Source organism: Tiliqua scincoides, chromosome 1 (assembly GCF_035046505.1).
Source record: "Tiliqua scincoides isolate rTilSci1 chromosome 1, rTilSci1.hap2, whole genome shotgun sequence".
NCBI lineage: Eukaryota > Metazoa > Chordata > Lepidosauria > Squamata > Scincidae > Tiliqua > Tiliqua scincoides.
Window position 1 is genome coordinate 125940508 of NC_089821.1, and position 23084 is coordinate 125963591.

Below are 23084 nucleotides of genomic sequence, written 5' to 3' on the forward strand. Positions count from 1 at the left end.
ATCCAGTGGGGCTGTTCTTATGTTCTGAGCGGCCAGGCAGAGGACGGGAGCTGCTACAGAGAGGTTTCAATAAGGAAACTGCACGTGCTGCTTCGAATGGGGGAGGGGCAGGCAGGGCAGGACGGAGGCGCTTCATGTCAACAACCAGTAGTAGCAATGAGCACGAAGCTCCCGACTCGAACAGCCACTGCTCGGAAGCGCGCCTCAGTCCGCGCGCGGCCGTCGCTGCGCCCCTGTGGGCAGCAGCGCGCGACCCCCGCGGAGGCTTCCTTTTGAACGAGGCCGAGGGGGGAGGCGGCTGCGAGCAGCCCGCTCTTGGCGCCGGGACCCGCTCTCCCCAGAGGCTTCTACCCCGCCCGCAGCCGGGCGTGCCGGGGCATGAGCGCCCCTGGCCGGCCCTCGTCGCTGGGCGCGCGGCTCCCCTGAGGAAAAGGAGGACGCGGCCCGTCGGCTCGCGCTCGCTCGCTGTCCGGCTGTGGCGCGAGCACAGCGCCCGCGCGCCTCCCGGCCAGGCTGGGCGCGCTCCGCGTCCCGCCGCCTGGGCGTCCTTCGGGCGTTTCCGCGGAGCCGCTCGGCTGTTTCCGCGCGGCCGGGAGGGGGCGGGGGTGGGCCGGGCATGCTCGGCGCTCGCTCGCTCCCTGGCTGGCTCCTCGCAGTCGGCCGCCGCTGCCTGCCTGTCGCCGGGCTGGGAGAGCCGCGAGGAGAGCGTTATGTGAGTGACGCGGCGGAGGTGTAGTTTGACGCGGTGTGTTACGTGGGGGAGAGAATAAAACTGCGGCGAGAGGCTCGGCGCGAACGAAAGCAGTGACGGAGCAGCCCGTGGCCGGTAAGGGGAGAGGAGGGCGCAGAGAGCAGCTCGCACACCGGCCGCGGACGGCGAGCGGGGCGCGCGGGCAGGAGCAGGGCAGGCGCGGGCGAGGGGGCCCCGCCGAGGCGCGGCTGCTCGCCTGCTTGGCGGGCGGGCGGCGGTGGGGCGACGGGGGGAGAAGCCGGGCCCGGCCTGGCGCCTCCTCCCGCCCCCCATTATTTTAAAGATGGAGCCTCCTTCTCCTCGCCCTCGGCCCCGCTTTCCCGCTCCGCCGCCCCCCGCAGGCTCTGCACGGCCCGCCGGTGGCGCCGCCGTACCCGGCCGCGATCGCCGCTGGCGCGCGTAACGAACAAAGAATAATGGCGGATGCAGGCGGCGGCGGCGGGGCCAGGCGAGCCGCCGAGCGCTTCTGTCTCCGCCGCCGCAGGGAGGGGGCGGCTCGGCTGCCGGCCGCCGTTCTGGGGGGCGCCCGCACACGGCCGCCCTCACCCGCCGCCGCGCAAGCGGGGACACGGCCTCGGCGGGGCTCCCGCGGCTCGTGACCGGGCCCTTCGCCGCCGCGGATGAGGACGAGGCGCTTGACCTGAATCGTGATCTGCAACATGGCGGGGGGACCGCGACCCGCAGAGCGGGAAGCCCCTTTGCTGGGGGGGGAGAAGCGGCACCTCTTCCACCCCCCCTGCCCGCTGCCCCAGGGCCAGAGGCCTGCCTATGCCCCTCCTCCGTCCCCATGTGCAGAGCGGCCCCTTCCCCTTCTTCGCCTCCGGCCGAGGAACGACTTAGCCGCCCCACCCCGCTCTACCCCAGTGGTAGAGGCGCTCGTTTCCCGCCCCTCTCGAAGCAGGGAGTTCCCTGGCACTGTCGGCGGAAGGACTGCGCGGCCCAGCCTCTGCTGCTGACAAGCGGCCCAGTCCCAGCCATGCTTTCCCGGGAGCAAGCCCCGCGGCTCTGCCGGGACTGACTTCTGAGCAAGAGCCTCCTAGGAAGCACACGCGCCCCATGTCCACCATCTCCCTGCCCCACTCTTCCTCCACCCAGTCCAGTGCTTTGGCTTGTCTGTGGTGTGCTTTGAAAAGAAGAAAAAAAAGCTTTTGTAGTTTTTTTTCTTTGAAGTGCTGCTTGAAAAGCATATTGAGGTTCAAAGGCCTTTAAGGTTCCCAACAATAAAGTACTTTCGATTAAAACTGTGTTCTCCAACACTTTGTTTTCCTATCAACTGTGCTTGGATATTGTGAAGGCCTCCACACACCGAAGACTACATTTCCCATGCACCACTCCAGTTGCACTTTCTGCAGTTCATTTACTCAGCAATGTTTTGTACATGATCACAGTGCTTCTGATGATAGTTCTATTAAATGAAGCAGTTCTTCCTTTATGATTAACTACGATGTGTACAGTTATTCTTAGGTTGTAAGAACTGAGCATGACTCACTGCAGGCAGCAAAAATGAGAGACCCCTTGCCATCAAAGGGCAATATTAAACCTGTGGGGAGGGGGAATAAGGGGAGATACATGGGTTAGCCAGAGATAATTACATTGGTTTTCACTCATACAGGGCCCAATCCTATCCAACTTTCCAGTGCTGGTGTAGGCACAGTGCAGCCCTGAGGAAAGGGAACAAACATTCTACATGGAGGCCTCTGTGGCTATCCGCCTACCACGGGATGCAGTGCGTGTCTCATTGGCATGGCTGCACCAGTGCTGGAAGGTTGGTTAGGATTTGGTCCACAGTTTCAGTTGAAGATAAGAACTAAGGAATTAAGCCAGAGGCTTCATGGAAGAAATGGATTTTGAACTGGGGTTTGATTTTTTAGGCTTCTTTGTTTGGTGGTACAGTTTGGTGGTACAGTTAATACAGATATTTCACAGAATTGCCGAAAGTGAAATGGCTAGGTTGTTTCCCTGGTTGCAATATCCCATCGTATTGGCTTTCAGGAGGATCTTGATATTGAAAACACTACTTTAACCATTTCTGCCCAGCATTGTATATACGCAACAGGGATCAAATGTGTACACCTGTGGGCCAGGCAAAAATGGGTTAAAGGCTTGATAAGACATAATACTAAATCATTGTTTTCTACAACATGAACAAGTAAAGGGGACCTGTGGGTTAATGCTTTCCTCTTGAAAGTATTCCATTAGAATTCTCATTTAATGGAGGGGGGAGTTGCAACACACTTTCAGTATAGTTGTAAGCAGCATGCCTGCCCATATGCATTCTTGCCCATATCCATAACAGCGAAAAGTAAGTTTTATCATCTTATAGTGGAGAACTGATAGTAGAAGCTTCTATAAAATATCATAATATCATGTAGAAATTCTAGTTTTCAAGATTGTGCTTCAGATTATATCCAAAATACAATTATTTCATGTAACTTTAACTTAAAAAAAAGTTTTCTTATTTTTGGCATTTTGAAGACTTACATACATTGTGGCATAGGCATTCTTGGGTCAGATCCTACTTCATCAGATGCATGTAGTGCTGTAACCCTCCCCTGGTAGATACATAGATATAGACAAAAATTCTAAACAGACTCTTGTGATATTTCTGAACTAATTTTTAAAATATCATTTTTCCTTATTTTACAATATGCACATCACATGTTCACCTCCTCCAAAATCAGTTTCTCCAAAAATCAGCTATTTGGAAGAAGGTTGTTTTTTTTTTTGGGGGGGGGGGGGGGTATCTGTTTCAAGGTTTTTAAATGCTTTGTAAACATGTTGTATAATGAGAGGGGGAAGTGCTTTTCTTCCATCACTGCAGTAGTTGAAGGGCCCAAACCTATACAATTTTCCAGTGCTGGTGCACTTGTACCAGTGGGGTGTGCACTGCATCCTGTGGTGGAGGGGCAGTCACTGGGGCCTTCTCAAGGTATGGGAACATGTGTTGTTTTACCATGGGGCTACATTGTGGCTACACTGGAGCTAGAAAGTTGACTAGGATTGGGCCTGAAATCTCTTACAAATTCTGATAGAGAAGGACAATAGTTTTGGAGTTTGCATCTTAGATCAGTTTGATGCCTCTATCAAGAAGGTATGTCCTGTATGGTTGTATTTGGATATATTTCTTGCATCGTTCAAACCCAACGTTTGGAAGAGGTTTGTCCTCAACCAAAGGAATCCAAGCACCAGACACTCAGGATGCATTCAGTTGTGGTTTTTCTCCTCTCGCACAGTAACTTGCTTTTAATTGTGCCTTGATGAGATATATGGGAATTTGGCTGTGTGATACATCCAACAACAGTTAACAAATTTTCAATACTTAACAGATCTTGTTTCCCAGTATGTAGCTGAAGAAACTTGAACAGATCTTGCACATAGATCTCATCAGGGTGACTAGAAAAAATAGTTGTGGAAATCCTCCATTTTGCCAGAATGAAATTTTGCTTATAATCCAACCATTTGGATTGTTTCCTCTGAACATACACAGCCAAGAGTTGGTTTCAAGTTACTTTTACTTTAGGGTATGTTTCGTATAAAATGGCAACCCAGATTACTGGCAGATTAGCAAAATAGCAAGTGCAGTGTCGAGAAGCCCCATTGTGGGGCTTGGGGCTTTCCCTGGGGCAAGGGGGCAAAAGTCCCCTTCCCCTTTAGGAGTCCGCCAGCAGTCTTGGTGGTGCCACTGGATGTACTGGATCTGTTTTGGTGTCTCTGCGCCCAGTGGCACTGCCAGCTTTAGGATTGGTTGACTTTGCACGTGTGCTTTAAACCACAGTATGTTAGCTTTATGGCAGCAAAGTGTGATATCTTGGCTTCGCTGTATTTTTGGCTGACTGATATAAAAATCAGATACAGGGGGCCCCCATATCTGTGGATTCACATATCCACAGATCGGGTCCGGGTGCATCCACGTGTGCACTCCTTCTGGAGGCGAGGGGGGCAGAGCTGGAGGGGCCTCTGAACTCAGCAGATGCCAATGACATCTGTCCCTGAAACCGGGACAAAGTGAAACCAGAGGTCACATTTTTTTTAGCTTTAGAGCTCAATCTGAGCTTGGCAGAGACTGAGACGGATGTCCTTGGCCTCTGCTGAGCTTAGAGACCCCCCCCCCACAGGTGAGGGGAGCCCTTGCCTCTGGATGGGGGAGGCCGGGATCGTGGGGATGGGCATTCGCCTGTATCCAGTGTCAACTATCTGAGGGGGGTTTCAAAATGGAACCCCCACAGATAGGTGGGCACACCTGTATCTGTTTTTTTTGAAAATCTTCTCATTTGCTTAGAACCCTACAAATTTTTTATCTGGGATTTCCAGTAACAACTTAAAACATTCAACTTGCTGTCTATCAGTGGAAAACATGCAAGAACTAACTAAAATTTGTTTAAAATGTGAACAACACAGTTAAAATGTGATTAATAATAGTAGTCAATTCTACAAATTTTACTTAGCCGTGTCATTATATAGAAGAAAAGGAAGAATCTTTGAGCATATTTACACTGGCTGTTTTTCTTCTGGAACTAGCTATTGGTGCTTGTACCCTATTCATCCTTCTTTTGGAATTCTGTTCTTGCTCTTTGCATATGTGCAGTTTGCACCAGTGGAAAGCATGGTATGAATTACTTAGGAGTAGGCACCCCAGCCTTCCGTTTGTAATGGTAGAATTGGGTGCGTACTTGGGTTTAGATTTGCTGGCAGGGAGAGCTTGAAGCTGAGCGTTTCTAGACATTCTGTTGCTAGATCTCATTGAATACCAAGTTGGTGGTTAGGAAGGCCTCTAGCATGCAATTTCAAGTAGCAAGCATCCTTCCTGCCACCTGATTTGTTCATGATTAAGGACTCACACTTTCTACTTAAAACATATGCATGCTAGAATGCTTACTTGTGAGCAAACCTTATAGTCTTCATGATGTTTCGATAGACATCATGGGGTATAGATTATTCTTGAACAAAGCTCTTCTCTCTTTGTACTCAAAGTGGAGTACTAAGCAATGACTCCATCCTGGGTTTGGTGCAAAGGGTACAACAGTTTTCCGGGACAAGCTGCAATCCTAACCACACTTTGCTGAGAGTAAGCCCCATTGAACATGATAGGACTTACTTCTGAGTAGACCTGGTTAGGCTTGTGCCCCAAGTAGAATAGAATATTACAAAAGATATGAATTAAAATTATTCTGCCAATATAAGTGCATCAAGATAAAGACTCAGTTATGTTTTTAAATGCTCACCTCTGGAAAAAAACAAAACAAGACAAGGCTTAATGCAGTGTGATAAGTCTGTAAGCAATACTGCTTTTTACAACTTGCATTTGTCCTTTATTCCACCCTACTGTTCATTTCATATTACATTAGAATCAGTTATTAACCCTGGCTTCATCTAAACAGCAACTTGACTGATTTGGATTGCGGTCCTGTGCATGTGTTCCCTGGAATAAGTCCCATTGAATTCACTGAAACTTGTTTCTAAATAGAGTAGGATTGGGCTGTTAATGCTATTAAGCATTTAACAAGTAGGAAAAGGTACCACAAGGAAGAGAGGAACACTAGTGCAGAAATTTTGCATGGTAGTAACTATTTTGGAATGTGTTGCCCATGTTGATTCTGAACCATAGTCTGCCTTTTTGGACTAGCAGGGGTCAACATGGAGATCAGTACATTCTTTGTATGACTCATCAGTATGCTTGCCACTCAAAAAAAGCTTCCATCTGGCAGCAAGATTATGTCAAGGGGTGATGAAATGCTCCTTCAGTTTGTAGCATAGCACTTATGATGATTGGGAATAAGGCAGCACCCTAAATCTCAGGAATAAGGCAAGTGAAAGATTCAGATACAAAATGTGTTTGTTTTTTTTAATTTTTGAGTAGCCTACTAACAAGAAATAGCTGTGTGAACCTTGTAATCTAGTCATGTCATGCTCCTTTAGCCAGCAGCTGTAGTTCTTGCTTTTAATAGCTATTAAGACAATTTGGGAACATATCAGCATATGGATACAGTGTTTTAGGGCTGTAAACCCATTTACCTATATATAAAAACCACTTCTGCCTTCTCTCTCAGCATTCTATCCTGCTCCAGTGTGAACAAAAGATGAATTCAGGATGGGAGTCATAAGTTAGTAAGGCTTGGTTTGTAATGAATGTGATCACCAGACCCCTACCCTAATTGTGTCCTTGGGTGCCCATTTGCTGTCCTCTTGTAGCGGTTGCCATTCATTCCAGTGAAGAAAATTAAAGCACTGCCTCTGGTGTTCTATGACATTGCCTATCACATTTGATACTGACTTGTTCTACTGCCACCAATAGAAACATGGGGTAGAGTGGGGTGGGAGAGCCATGTTCCTCTTTTAGTTCCAGGACTGTGAGGCAGTTTTCAAAACTACCTTTTCCCTCCAAAAGAAGTCAGATTAGGGAGAAGGAAGAGGCAATGCAAAACATTGCTTTCTTCCACTGCAGCCTGAATTTGGCCATGTCTCATTTGAAGGAATGGGAAATGGCAGATTTACAACTGTTTCCTGGAGCAACTGCCAACATGGATGAGGAAGAGTAGAGGAACAGGATTGGAGGAAAGACTGAGGCTCTCCATCTCTTCCCAACCTTTTACCATCATTTGATGGGTTTTCTGCTAGTGTACAGAAAAAAAGCTGATTTGAGGTTCCATCAGTCTTTAGTGTGACCAATAAATGGACAGTTGAGTGTGTTGGTGTAGATGAGAAGATGAGGCTGTGCAGAGCCAGTCAAGTTCAGTTTCCAACAGCCATTGAGAACTGTGAACAAAATAAGCAAATTGCAATCTGGGATGCAGGCGATAGGGAGCAGTACAGCTATGTAACAGGGCTAACCACAAGTGCACCCCAGATTAAACTCTGCAGCAGTGAATGTAAAAGTGGAGTGATCACGCCCTATCTCCGCTAAAGTGGAAGTGGAGCATGATCTCTCCACTTTCACTGCTGCAGGGAGCCCTAGCAAAGGTTCGCACCGGGCTCCCCGCACCCTGGGGAGGCTGCAAGAGGCTTGGGTAAGTGCTCCCAAGCCCCTGCAGCCCTCTGAGCAGTACAATCCTGCAGATCGCACCGCTGCCTCCTGCCTCCAGGAGGAGGCCTCCTGCCTCCTTAAGGGGTCAGAGGCCAGGGCCCACAGGCTGGGGCGTTGTGACACCCCATTTTGAAAAGCCCTGGTTTAAAGAATGGCCGCCATTCTCTCCTGAATTATTAAAGCACAGTGTCTATGGGATCAAAAGCTGTCCCTCAACTCAACACCAGAGCCTGGGTTCCACCAAGAACCTTATAAAGGGAGCAAGGTGCGTCTTTGAGATCCCAAATGTAACCCCATCACTATATGCAGTTCAAAGTCATGGGTAACCTATCTACAAGAAGTATCTTGGTATATAAAACAGACTTGTCACCCACACTGCCACAACACGTAGATATAAAATTAAACATTGTCAAGCATTGTGGACCAATTTAATGAAAGTTGTATAAGCAATAGAGTATTTTAATATGTAAGGGTTTATGTCATCCCTAATACTAGACATAATAACCACGTGTGGAATTTCATGTAGAGTTTGATTCCTCATGTGAATTCTCAGCCCTTTAAAAATATTACCCTTATAGGAGTAAGTTCAAAAAACTTATTGCAGGTAGTGTCTGAGAAAGACTTGACTGTTCAGGAAGTTTTTAACCCTTCATGATGAAAACATGATGCCAACCAACTGTAACTGTAAAGAAGCACTGAGGGTTGAGAAATGGGACTCTCACATGCCCATCCACCGAATGCCTACTGTCTCAAATGCAAATTCTCCTATCTCATTTTTTCTTTCTGTAGCCAGCTTCCAAACTGGAGTTCAGATTCTAGATTTTAAGAACAAACCCTGGTTTATTTTAGCTATGGTTCACATGAGATGTGAAACTGATCTAAGGGGAGAAGTAAAAACAGTACACTGCAAATGGCAAGAGAAACTTTTTATAATGGGAAGGTGCTGAAGAAAAAAGCATGCAATCCCATAGGCAAATTCTGATAAGCAATAAATGAATGGTGAACTTCAAGCAGACACCAAAGGAAAATTTAATACAAATGCACTGGATGTTTCAACAAATGTCATCTTCAGGTGTAATTGGAAATATAATTAAAGGTAAAATTTCTGTAAAAAACAGCAACCAAGAAAAACATATAAGAGACTTGACATTCATAAGAGAACCATCAAAGTAATAAAGAAAACTTGATAAAACCAAAGACTGATATTATGCAACACATAGCTATCTTGATACTAACATACGGCAACAATATCTGGATTCCCTTGAAAAGAGCAGATGTATAAAAGGAGTAATTGCCAAATAGCGTTCCAAATTTTGGTCCAAATTCATGTATGTATGATGTATAAAAGACTAACAGTGCAATCCTATATATGATTATCCAGAAGTAAGTCCTGCTATAGACAGTAAAACTTAGTCCCAGCTAAGCATGCACTTGATTGTAGCCTTTTGGACTAAAATCTCTGGATATACTCAAAATAATCCTTTCCACCACACTTCAGAGACACAAAATACTGATTTCCACCTCACTCCAGATACAAACCAAAACATAATATATAATGCTAACTATACAATGCAAACATTGTAAAGGCTAGCACAAAAGCTCAAGCAGGCAGAAACATTTCTAGTCCATTATGTTAAATAACAGTTGTTGTTGTTGTTGTTGTTGTTGTTGTTGTTGTTGTTGTTGTTGTTGTTGTTGTTGTTGTTGTTGTTAATAATAATAATATTATTATTATTATTATTATTATTATTATTAACAGTATTTATATACCGCTTTTCAACTAAAAGTTCACAAAGCGGTTTACAGAGAAAAATAAAATAACTAATAAAATAACTAAGTTAAAACTGCAAGGGTTAGTTCAAACTCTAAAAGCTCATCCAAAATCCTTTTATACTTCTTAAAACTATAAACCCATCACTTATTCATGCTTCTCCCCATCATGCCACTAAAAAAAAATTTACAAATAGTACAGACTTGTGTAGGATTAAAGAACTGAAAAGACAAACTTCTGCACAAAACAAGCAAGGTTCATATACTGATATTCATACTTTGTTTTAAGAGTTTTGAGTTCCTGTATGTAGAATTTTCATTGACTACAGTGTAAAAATATAGTAAAGGCACATTTATGCCATGGCTTTGTTTATAAGATGTATGCTGAATATCTGATACTGTAAAATCACATGACTGCCTGTGAATAGTAATATGTTGGGGAGGGGATTCCCTTAATGTTGTTTAAATTAATGTAAACTGAATATATATAAATAAGCTTCAATATGTAATTCCTTTGTTATAACAGTTGATAGCAAACAGGAATCTGGGATTCCAGAAGCCATCTGAGTGTTTCCATTGGCAGACGTACAGTAATAGCTCTGCCTCGTGTCCTCTTCCAATGATATACTCATCTTGGCCCCACAAACTTTTCAAGTTCCATTCTTGAACCTCACTGTTGCTCAACCTCACAGGAATATTCTGGAACCATGGCAATGCCACCTAAGAAAAACATGAGAGAGAAGGTGAGGTTAAACACAGCAAGAAGTGGCTCTGTAGTTATTCCAGTTACCTTGTTGATAATGCCAACAGAGGATGAATTCCCTTCCAAGTAGGCACTATAGAAAGAGAACAACCACACAAGCAGTTTGGACTATGTCATGATAGTTAAAATTTTGATTCCTGATACACAATGCAGTCCTAACTTGCGCCAGTACAGTCAGGCCACACGGCACTGTATACAAGGCAAGTTTGAAAGAGTCTGGTGGTCACCTCGGGATAAGGCATTATAATTATTATCCTGAGTAGCACCCCAGCCTATCCTATAGGGCTGCTTGGATCTGTGCCAGCTATTTAGCTGGCACATATCTGAGAAGCCCATGTAGGGTTACCCAGGAGTGAGTGTTAGGATACGGCATGTGCTGTTGCTGCTGATCCTACCCACCTCCCAAGCCCAGTTGTCTCCCCATTCTGCCCTCCTCATTCAGAAATATTCCATGTTACCATCCCACCACCGTCTCCTACCGCTCATGCCACCCGGTGTACAGTTACCTGTGTCAGCTGGCACAGGGACTGGATCTGGTGCCGAGAGTCTGGCGCTCATCTTTGTGTAGGTGCTGCCAACTCTTGAGTAGCTGGAAGCATGCTTTTTGGCATGTTTGTAACACTTGGAACCAGCACAGGGAGACCCACACAATGAAACATTTTGATTGGGCTGACAGTCTTACCATTTATAGTTTTCATATCCTTAGCATTTCATTTCAGTACTAAGTAAAAGCATTCTACACAGTACAAATCACCTCATTGTTTAACAGAGTTAAACAAAATTCATTTCTAGACTTCTATCTTTGTAAAATATGCAATAATGACAATTTTTACCGACCCATTATTTGTTTTCTACTTGCAAGTACTGTTTAGCTTTTAAAGTAAGCTTAACCTGTTGTCAAAATTATGACACTTCAATAGCAATTTTAAAAAGTAACTAGGTTTGGTAGAATAAGTAGCTGACATGCTTTGTAAAGTTGTAACAAAGTGGTTTGAAGTCATACTGCTAAATCTAGGTCATTGTTTCTCAACCAGTGGTAGTTATACCACTGGTGGTACTTGAGGTGATGTCCACTAGTACTCATGGGACCCCCAGGCCCCTTTCCACCTGGTAGTGAGATAGGAGACTGTGGTAGGAGGCTCAACTTGGCTGGCAGAGCTCCAGTGTGGCCTTTCGCTTGCTCAGAAAAGCCCTCCCATCCACCCTAAGCCATTTACCGGTATTTATTCCCTTGCATCTGGCCTCCCAATCTGAAAGTGACTGGTGATGACATCATCACCAGTTATTTCTGATGGTACTTTCAGTAGGTGGACCATGCAAAGTGGTATGATGGAAGACAAACGTTGAGAAATGCTGCTCCGCGTCATACAGGCACAAGATTTTACTTCACCTTATCTTTTTCAGTTACCATTGGAAACAGCTTGCTTACATGTAGTTCTACTGAGTTGTATGTGTATATTTTGTTGTATGTGTATATAATTGGTCTAGTGGTGCTGGCATTTTTGGACAGTGAAAACATAGTAAGTTTTGCTTTATGCTTAGAGTTGAGTTCAGTTCCATGTCTTTCAGTAGGAAAGATCAGTTCATCATTAATGTCTCAGTTCTTAAATATATTCGTGTTACTGAAAATCATAATTTATTTTGTTGGATCAATAATACAACACCTCATAATTATTCTGTATTGTAAAGCATGAAGGGCTTTTGTGGTGTCTTGTTCCATCAATTCACTGAGTTGACGTGGCATTGTAGAATGTTTCTAACCATTCTGTCTGCTAAGGAAAGTTGTCAGCCATGGAATGTTTGTGTTCAGTTTTGTGAATGAACTGTCAAAAGGAGAGTTGGGCTAAAAAAAACCCTTTATGCTGGCTGAGAGGCAGGTGGAGTAGTATGAGCAAGCTGGGGGGAAGAAGTTGTAGGAGATAGAGAAGTTAAGAGATAAAAAAGAATCTGAGTAGGTGGAGAAAAGACGTTAGCGCAGAGCAAGTAGTGTAATGGAAAAACCATAACTTGAGGGAAAGGTAGGAGAAAAAAACAGATGAGATGGAATGGGAAGGAGTCATTCTGGAGCCACTTGTATCTTCAGAGGTGATCTAAAGTCATTCCCAAACCTCTTCCTCCTCCCCTGCCCCACCTCAGTGGTTTGAATTTCTTTCTTGTGTCATCTCAAGTTCCCTCCTGGGAACTGGGTTTCAAATCCCAGATCAGCCTTGTTTGGAGCATGGACAGGCTATTGAGCAGAGTGCACTACTTAGTTTTCTATATTTGTTAAAACAACAAAAAATGAAAATTATTGTACAAGCTGTCATTTTGAGACTGTGTGCTCTCTAAGCAGAGTGCTGGAAGTTCCCAAGACTCTGGTTCCCTCCCCCCCCCCCCAAAAGTAGACTCTGGAAGTCTAAAAGTCTGCCCATCTGTGAGCCAGGGTAAAGAAAAACATGAGATGGAATGAGCTGTATTGGGAAATGGAGGAGGGGAAAAGTCACAAAACTCAAGGATGTGGGATCTTGTTGTCTGGAAGAAGTGAGAAGCAATGAATGGTGAGCAAGTAGGAAAGTTAAAGGAAGTGAAAGTAGGCAAAATAAGGTGCACTGAAAAGTAATGACCTTCGGAAACAGTGAGTGTGTTTTGTAGATATATCATTGGAAAAAAGCAGATTTTCAGGAGAAACATGGTCTGAGGCAAACATCATATAGGGAAAAGGCAAGATGGAATGCAAATGGCAGGAAAGGCAGGGGAAGTTAGACTACTGTGAGATGAGAAAGAATCATAGCATTCATAACGTAACATTTGCCAGGTTCAGACAGTGGGATGGATGTTCCTATACCTTAAAGAATTGCATAGAATAACAGGATTGTCTAAGCAGAGTGATTCCTCATTGCAGAAGAAAATACACATTGGTGAAATTTGTCTTCTGTGCAGCTATTAGAGATACAGAGGACTTCTGAGATCATGGAACTTGAACCTTCAAGAAGGCACAAAGTCTACAGAGGCTATGAGGGAGGAGAGAAGAAAGAGAACTTCATAAATTGATTTAAACTAATCTGAAGAGAATGAGAGGAGAGGCAACCCCTGGGATAAGTGTTCTGGGCATGTTCACTTTGTGAAGCGTGAGAAATCAAAACATTAGGAGACAGTAGTGGAATGGTACTTCATCCTTCCACCACAGCAGAGGCAGTTTTGCCTCACCTCCCCCTTTCCTCTTTAGAGCTATAACTACAGGGAGGCCTTTAGAGCTATAACTATAGGGAGGCCTAATTTGATTATGATCAATTCTCACATATTCTTGAATGGTCTATTTTGAGCAGTATAAGAATTTCTGTGCTCATTAATCTCAAATGAAAGTGGAGACAGAAAACAAATAATGGCCTTATTTCACCTGTTCTTTGACTACTAAGTAAATGACCCAACAAGCCCTATGGCCTTTTCCTAGATAAAGAACTTTTCCTCCTGCCTTTGCTTTCCTTTTGGGTTTCCTGATCTCATTTACAAGTTTGATTTAAGTAGACCTTCTTTTTGTACATTTCAGATAGTTGCTCAATTAATGTTTTTCTTCTACTTTTTTCTTTCCATCATTTTATGACCCTTTGAGTCAGGGCTCTGTCTGGTCACAGACTGGGAAAGATTAAAAGGAATATCTTCATAGCAAGTTATTTTCATTTGTACTTGAATGTCAAGGTTTTACTTTTGAATGTTGGGTTCAGTGATTTTCCACAAACTACTAAAAATGAAAGGAAGAAAAACTGCATCAAAACAGTGTGATTTATAGACTATTATAATAATTTATTAGTCATAGGGCACAAGCCTAACCAGGTCTACTCAGAAGTAAGTCCTATTTTGTTCAATGGGGCTTACTCTCAGGAAAGTGTGGTTAGGATTGCAGCCATAGTGCATTAATTTTCTTTACATTGAAGTAGTACCACTTCCAGATTTTGAAGAACCAAACACCTGTGACTATTGTGCAGGGCCAACCCAGAAGTGTGAAATAATATGAAATGAAGTTATGATAACAAAAAAAAAGTACTTGTAAGGATGAACATTTCCCTCATTATAGGAGAATTTTGGTAACATGCCACCACTTGAATAATGGAGGAATGTTTGCACCCAGTGATTTAGAAATAAAATGTTCTAATATGAATGCACATTGTGCAGTAAGCATGCTCAACATATTTCAGGGTGTCCTTTTCTCATTAAACTTTTTAGAACTTGCCTTATCCAAGAATATGTGGTTTCGAAATTCAGTTCTTGAGTTACAAAGGTAAGAATAACGAAATATTTAATAAATACGTTTCTGACCAATCACATAGTGGTGCTGGGCAAGGCTAAGAATCATAGTCTACAAAAAGAATTATCTTCCCAACACAAATCTAAGCCCTTGTTTCAGTGTCCTTTCTAATTTTGATTTGTACCTTTATTTTATTCACAATCTTGCTGAAACAATGCATGGATGTTGATGACCAGTGGTTAGATTCTTCATCCAAAAATCTATTTTTATTTTATTTATTTATAATTTTATAGCCTGCTTTGTGACTAAATTTCTCAAGTTGCACCCAATGAAGAGCCCAATTGTGGTAGCTGCGTACTGGTGCAAATGTGCAGTAAGGCACGTTTGCGAGCCTCACTGCTGGGCTACTGCCCGTGCTAGTGCAGCTCTGGCCTGTGCTGCACAAGCGCAGGGCGGGCACCCAGCCTCCATGGTGGTCTCACGGACTGCCGAGCCGCAGCACAGTAAGTGGGGCGGGGAGGAGGCTTGACGGGGCGGAGGCCAGCGGGGGCGGAGAGAGGGCAGGGCGAAGTGTGACGGAGCAGGGACGTAGCTGGTGGGCAGGAGGCATGCCAGGGGAGGTTGGGAGGGAGGTGGGTCCGTGAAGCTCTGCTCCACCAGATCCAAGGTGCTCATGGAGGGCTTGGCGCCTTACACAAGCATCTTTATGGCAGGGGTCTCCAAACCCTGGCCCAGGGGCCAGATGCAGCCCACAGTGAGCCTCTATCCGGCCTGTGGCCAGCCTCTTGTCCCCTGAAAGCCTGTGGCCCACTTGACTGAATATGGCCTGAGCTGTGCTCTGATTGCATCTGGATGGTGTTCTGAGGGCCAGAGAGGTTGAATGAATGAGCCCATTCATTCATCCAATCATCTAAGTTCCATCTCTAATTTATATAAATTTTATATTTAAATTTTTTCCCGGCCCTCAGCACTGCACCAGATATTTCATGTGGCCCTCTGGTCAAAAAGTTTGGAGACCCCTGCTTTATGGTAAAGTGAGTAGCCCCATTGCGGGGCTGCTTACCTTACCAGGGAGAAGGGGACGAAATTCCCCTTCTCTCAAGGTGCCGCCTACAGTAGCCCGGGGTGCACAGGATCCGGCAGCAGGTGTTCTCCGTGCTGCTGAGTCTGGGCGCCTTGGGCAGCTCAGGGTTGGGCTGTAAAATAAAACAGTAAAATATACCTAATGAAATTATTTAAAGAAATTAGACATCAATGAAACAAAAGAGGAGTTCGTTTTCAAAAGCTGTGACACCCAGCAACTTACAATCCAGAAACACATCTGATATCTGCATTTTTACTGTCTTTGTAAATGGGTTGATCTAATGGACCTTACATTGGGAGGAAATTCCATGACTGAGGAGGGCATTACTAACTAAAAAGACTGGCTCCTACTACCAATCTCCTGCCATAGGAATGAAGCCAACCATAAAACTTCCTGCTTTGTAGATCTTAAAAGCATAAGGAGGTATAGATGTAAAGGTTAATGTGAACACCTGACTTTTGTCACGTGGTAATCACTGATAACTGCTGAAGTATGCTTTATGCAGATAGTCCCAGAGAAAAGGATGCTGCTGTGTTCTAGACCAGCTGCAGTTTCTGAACTTCTTTCAAGGGCAGGCCCTCATAAAGCATATTAAAATTGTCAGATCAACAAGTAACTAGGATATGTACGAGAGGGGTGGGTGAGTCAAGCATGGCTTGACTCAAGTCAAGTCATGAGTCACCCAGAGCATTTTGGTGACTTGTAAAAACTTGAGTCATAAGTCTTTTGTTTTAAAAAGCCAGCTGCTGTTCTGTTGCGAAAACGGAGCTGCTACTGGGCTGTCAGAGTTCTCTTTAACCACTCTTTTGATGTTCCCATCCCATCTGTAAACAAGGTGGGGGGGGTGGAATGCACTGCGTGAGAATGGGAACAGAAGCGGCAAGAGGAAAAAGAATCATGTGTAGCAACTTGGAGGCTTACCAGTATAACCCAATCCTTTGCAGCTCTACTCAGAAGTAGTCCAATTTGCACCTGTTGTTCAGTATGGCTTCCTCCAAGTAACAACAGAGTCCAAAGGAGCCATGCGGTTGGATAGTGTGATCTCTGCGAATGCCCCTCCCCCCGCTTCCCTGCCTCCTCTCCCTCCCTGGGCTTCTCCAGCCAATTCTAAGGCAAAAACCCTCTTGGGCTCCTCCTCCTGTCTTGCTTCATCCAAATAAAAAAATCAGACTGCCCATCCTTCATCCAATGATCATTGGTTCCTTTAGAGACGGAAAAGAGAGCCTGCTCCCACTTTCCCCTGCCTCCTGCTTGATGCGAAATACATTAACCCTTCTCTGCCTCCTGGCTGGAACTTCCCTGCTGCTTGCCTAGTCTGAATGATGGCCCCACAAGATCTTTCACACCACAAAAAAAGTAAGCAAGCACACCCAGACAGACTCAAGTCTGCATGTATGGAGACTGAGTGCTGAGTCAGTAGCCTCAGACTCGAGTCAGTGTCTGTGTCATTGACCCAGGTGACTTGAGTCTCACGGGTCAGCAAAAAACATCCCAAAACCAATGTTTTTGCATCTCTGACTCAAGTTCCTGTCCCTCATCTATGACATAGAAATCCTGTGCATAACCCAACTGTAATTAAAATGAATCTGTTTTGAAGAATGCAGAGATCCAGAATTGCACTAAAACAGGTATTTATTGGATATTTGTATCATATTGGCAGCTACAGAAATGACCTGGTTCAGACAATCCCCCAAGCTGTGGTTGGGAGGATTGGAAACGAGCTGGATCCTTATGTACTCGCTCTTCTCCTCTTCTGGTTTCAGCAAAAGCTATTTTGTTTTATATGACAATTGAACTGATAAACTGTTTTTGCATTTGAAGTCAAACTATAGTTTCCAATTCTTGTTTGGAGCACACATACAAAATTCTGATGTCATGTGGATATTATGGGTTACACTAAACAAGAAAGTGAAACAAAGCACAGGAGGGGAGGGAGCACACGAGTGCACAACTCATTTCTGGTCCTTCAAACGAGGATTGCCTGAGCACCTTTGCAAAAGATAGTGAGGCAAGGATGTAATGGTGTACATATAATCATGATTAAGGGGTACCTTTTTTAAGGGACTTAAGTAGTTTTCCTCAAAGTCTGAAGTACTTCATATGAACAAGTTGCCCAGAGACAGAGCCAGGTTCTGGCAGGATACGGACCTGGGGCAACTCATCCAGCGCCCCCCCACCACCACCATTATGGCTGTATGTTGGTCAGGAAATCGTGGGGCCCAGGACAGGTGCCCAGGCTTTGGCTCTGCCCAGAAGTAAGAGCAGACACAAATCCAAATCCATCTTCATTGTGTTTTCATAATCCTTTTGTAATGATGGGGGCTGAAAATATTTCTAAATGAAAATGGGTTTTCTAAGATTTAAACAAAAGGATCAGATGTCTATTTAGCTGATGGACCTACTTAAGAGTCACTTACACAATGCAGAAGTGAAATAGGACAAGTATTACATCCAGTTATCTTTGATTTCCCCAATGCTTTGGATCAGAAACTCTTCACAGATTCAGAGACCAAATAGAAGGAGCCCCAATAACTCAGAAAAATAGTCGAATGTCTTAGTTTGGATTTTAATATTTGTGAAACTATCATCTTTACATTTAGCTATGGTGCTTATATAGATTTGCAAAGTGAACTCCTCACTGATTGCTTCAAATGTCAACACAGCTTTCCATTATAATCTGCAGTAAAATAGCCTCTGTCATTTGCCACAGAAGTTGCTGACACCCAGTTATTTCTTCCCAAGTTTTATTTCTCTTTATTTCAGGGACATTCAACTTTCTTACCATGACTAGTATGCTTGCTGAAATGATGTAAGTTGTAGCAAATATTAATTCCGGTTAGATAAAAAATGTTCAGGTTTGCTGCATATTTAAGCATTAATATGTTATCAGAATTGATTGCTGTCTAGTCCTCTGGTTCATGAATCATCATATAATTTTGGAATAAACTGGATGTAAGGTGAATAGCAATGCTGTGAAGTAAGGTCTTCACTTGGTTACCCAGTCAGTCTTCTAGACTAGAGAATAGTGAGTTGGCTTTTAAAGTTAATATCAGAAATCCTTAGTTTTCTGGTGTTGTAGCTCTGACATGGCAGCTAATTTTTGCCACACTTCTGTAGTTAAGCAATTTGGTTTTTATGTTATTTTTGAACTTTGATATGACTTGAGCCTCTTGTGTTTTGATATGACTTAATGACTTGTGTTTCTTGAATAACATTAAAATAATATGGGAAGCCATCTTAAACACATTTACTAGGGTGTAAATTTCAAACTCAGTTGTGCTCACTCCTGAATAAATATACAATGTCCTGTGCTGTTGACATTTGTGATTCCTTGTTGGTTTGTACTGTTACTTGGATAAAGTCACAATAACCTTTTTGTCTTTTGTGCTTTTTATCACCAGAATTGCAATCATCTCTTTATGCCAAAATCAATACCTATGTAAACACAGGAAAAGTTCTTCTCTAAAGTAAGATGAATGGTAACTAATCTGTATGAATGACTGTTAAATAGTGATTAACATCCTATGCAAATGCTGTAATTAAAATGTAAATGAAAGAAGCAAACCAATAGTAATATTACAAATCACTATCGTTGCAGGTAACTAAATGACCATGGAATCTGGTGCAGAGAACCAACAGAGTGGAGATGCAGCTGTTACAGAAGCAGAAAACCAGCAGATGACAGTACAGGCACAACCACAAATTGCAACATTAGCCCAGGTATGTTTTAGCTGGGCCTGATTGTCTGTGGTGTGGACCCAATCCTGAACAATCCTGTTGCAAACGTGCCATAAGGCATGTTTGTGGAACCTACCACCAGGCGAGTGCTAGTGGTAGCCCAGCACTGGGCTACCAGAGGTATGCTGCTCAGCAGTCGCACAGACTGCCGAGCAGTGAGAGGTAAGTGGGGGTAGGGGGGAGGGAGTGGCGGGAAGGCAGGATGCTCCATTGGATCCAGAGCCTCCTCATCAGGCTCACTGCCTGACACAGAGGCTCTTGATTCACCGCCAACCTTTGGGTTGGCAGTGAATCGAGTAGCCCCACTGCAGGGCTACTCTCCTTACCTGGGGAAAGGGAATGAAAGTCCTCTTCTGAGGAGCTGGTGGCGGCTACCCGGAGCGCATAGGATGCAGCAGCAGCCATTTTCAGTAATGGCTTCAGCCATAATGAAGGTAAAGTCAGAGAGAATGTAAGAGAAGCAGAGATCTGTGAAATTTTGCAGATTTGGTCAGTCAGTCTGGCTACTGGGGTATATCTGTAAGAGTACCAGTGTTAATTAACCTGTCCTTATATGACTCACCATCAGATCTGTAATAGTGGTTCTCACACATTTAGCACCGGGACCCACTTTTTAGAATGAGAATCTGTCAGAACCCACCGGAAGTAATGTCATGACCAGAAGTGACATCAAGCAGGAAATTTTTTTAACAATCCTAGACTGCAATCCTACCCAGGTTTAAGTCCCATTTGCGATCATTGTTAAAAGAATATACATAGTAGCTTAGTTAGAAGTACAGGTCTGTAACATTTCCCCAAATGTAGTCACATACCATGGTAGCATCAAGTCTAATATTGTTGGCAATCTTCGGTCTCGAAAGACTATGGTATCACGCTCTGAATAGTGGTTCTGGAACAGAGTGTCCTCTCCAGTGTGCAAAGCCTGGGCAAAGTAGATATGGAGGATAGACTGTTACCCATGCAGCAAATCCCCCCCTCTCCATGTCGCTGGAATGGTCCAATGGAAAGGCAGAAGCCAATACGGTTGGTTCCAGCGGCGTTGCAGGAGTTGCCAGAACGTGACTGTGTTCAGCCATGAACTGCCTCAGGGACTCTGGCTCCGGATTTTGCCTCGAGGTTGACTCCTGAAGCCTTTACCATAACTGGGTGTAGCCACAAGGCAGTGGAGGTTTGGGATCAGAGTTTTTCTTCTCTCAGATGAGCTGCCTTTCCAGGCTAACGAGTCCCACCTACCCAGCAGCTGTATTGACATGAATATTGGCTCCTGAAATTGGCTTGCGACCTACCTAGTGGGTCCCAACCCACAGTTTGAGAAACACTGTTCATAAATTAGCATAGACTTAATTCATTTTCATTAACAGTGTTGTGTTTTTAATCAACTTTTAAAGATTTAGGCTACTCTGTACACACTTTCCTGGGAGTACACAATGGGCCATACACACACATAGGATTTCACTGTCAGTTTATCAATATCTATTTCCATACATTCTCAATTTCCACATCTCAAATCAAAAGAAAGGTTTATGACACTTTTGTTTTTAAATTAGAAGAATCTCCCAGGTTGATTTGGCCTGACTTGATAAACTGACTTAAGTTTTATTTATATATTTAGAAATGTTTTCAGCATGGAGAGGCACCCAAAGCAGCTTACACAGGCATCAGCTCCTTTGCTTTCTCCCTCACTTTTTGCCCCACTCACTCCTGCACCAAAAGCTTTTCACATGCATGGTGATTAGCTAGAGCAGTGGTTGGTATCTAGATTGTTCTGAATCTCCGTCCAGTACTATATACTAAGTTGACCGCTGCCACTCCAGCCCATGCGCATTTTTCATGGGCACATACATGCACCCAGAGGCCTGATTCTAGTGTAACTACAAACTACAGCAATTACATGGTTTGTTATTATATGCACAATCTATGTTGAAACTTCGGCTTTCCCCACGACTTCCTCCCCCTTTCGCATGTGGGGAGTGGAAATTTAAAACTTCCTGTCACAGATTATAACGGGGTTTCAAACATAAGGCCCACAAGCAGGATGCAGCCCCACAAGCATTTTATCCGGTCCCCTTTATAATTGGGCTGCCCCTGCGTGATAATGGGCTCTCTCATATTTTGAAATTATGAACAAGATTTGCACTTGCATCTTTCTGGCCATCATCTGTTTAATGATGTCACTTCCAGCCCTCAGCAGGCACCATGAATGCTATTCAGCCCACTACATGAAGTGCGTTTGACACCCCTGGTTTATAACAATTCACAGTGTCCATTTTGACCAAATACTGCATTGTGGTTTGTATGCAGTCTTGTGCATATTTACTCAGAAGTACATTCTGTTGTGTTCAGTAAACTTACTCCAAGTACAGTGTCCATAGGATCGCAGTATTAGGGTGCAGTCCTAACCCCTTGTGCCAGTGCTTTCCAGCACTGGCATAGCGGTGCCAATGGAACATGTGCTGCATCCTGCAGTTGGGTATCACTCATGGAGGCCTCCTCAAAGTAAGGGAATGTTTGTTCCCTTACCTCAGAGCTGCATTACTCTTATGTCAGTGCTGGAAAGCACTGACATAAGGGGTTAGGATTGCACCCTTAGTTAACTAACCAGGATCAAACTGATTTGATATCCTGGTTTGTTAACTGCAGGTTTTTTTTGCAAACCATGACCAAATGCTTAAGAAAGTTCCCTAGGAACAAAATGTATGGTTAAGTGGAGAACAGATAGGGTTTGTAAGGGTTATCTAGACAGGGGGAGGAGCGAGAATTTGGTGTTCTTACTGGACCTGTCTCTTAGTGGAGAAACCTTCTGATTTCACAGCCAATAGCAGTAGTAAGCACTTTTCCATACTCACCAATTCATCCTATCTGGGGGTTAGTTTAAATCTGGGGTCTCTAAACTTTTCAGTAGGAGGGACACATCATCTATTTTACATATTTTTGTGGGCTGAAAAAAAATCAGTTTTATATAGGGCAGAGGTGAGCAATGCACAACTCAGTCTCTCATCTGTTGCAAAACCCAGTTTGTTATGATTTGTTTACGCATGTTCAAAAATGACATATTTCGTGGCTGATAGTTTGATGGCATTGTTGAAAAGTCAACATGCAAAAACCTGATCTGTTTTATAAACAGGTGTGAGGTTAACATTGAATAATTATGGTTTGAGGTTCTTACAGCATATAGCCCAGGTGACTGAAATGAGGGTTAGCCAGGATGACAACCATATGGAAAGGAGGAGGTGGGCAGAACTGCACGTGTTAACTGCCCAACTGTGTGGTTGGGAAAAAATATTTTAAGTTGCTGAGGGCCAGTTAAAATCTTGTTGTGGGCCAGATATGGCCCCCAGGCTATAGTTTGGAGACCCCTGGTTTAGATCGGTTCTTACCAACTCATGGTCCATAGACCCCAAGTGGTCCATGAATTGCCTTCAAAAAATGATTGCCTTCAATCACTTCCAGTGTCTCATACTCAGCAAGACGCTTCCCCATGGACCACCAGGGAGAACAGACCACTCGCAACTGCAGTTGGCACTTCCAGTGTCTTGCTGAGCACTTCCCCATGAACTACCAAATTTAATTGTATTAAAATAATATAATAAAATAAAATAAATTTATTTTTTAAAAAATACTTATTTAAAAATAAATAAAATAAAATAATAATAATATAAAAATAATGGTAAAAAAGAAGAGCACCAGGATGGTGTTGTGATTCTGGTGTTGGACTTAGACCTGGAAGATCCAGGT

At 43.9% G+C, this 23084-nt stretch overlaps 1 protein-coding gene across 3 annotated transcripts in view; it reads left to right on the plus strand.

Moving 5' to 3' along the window:
- The first annotated feature begins 669 nt into the window (after window positions 1-669).
- CREB1 (cAMP responsive element binding protein 1) overlaps window positions 670-23084 on the plus strand; it is a 43194-nt gene continuing 20779 nt past the window's right edge. For all 3 annotated transcript variants that reach the window (XR_010794323.1, XM_066624125.1, XM_066624246.1), the window contains exons 1-2: window positions 670-826; window positions 19210-19331. Coding sequence is in view for 2 of the 3 variants with exons in the window: in XM_066624125.1 (XP_066480222.1) it covers window positions 19218-19331 (114 nt within the window). In the remaining variant the exon portion in view is untranslated. The remainder of the gene's footprint in view (window positions 827-19209; window positions 19332-23084) is intronic.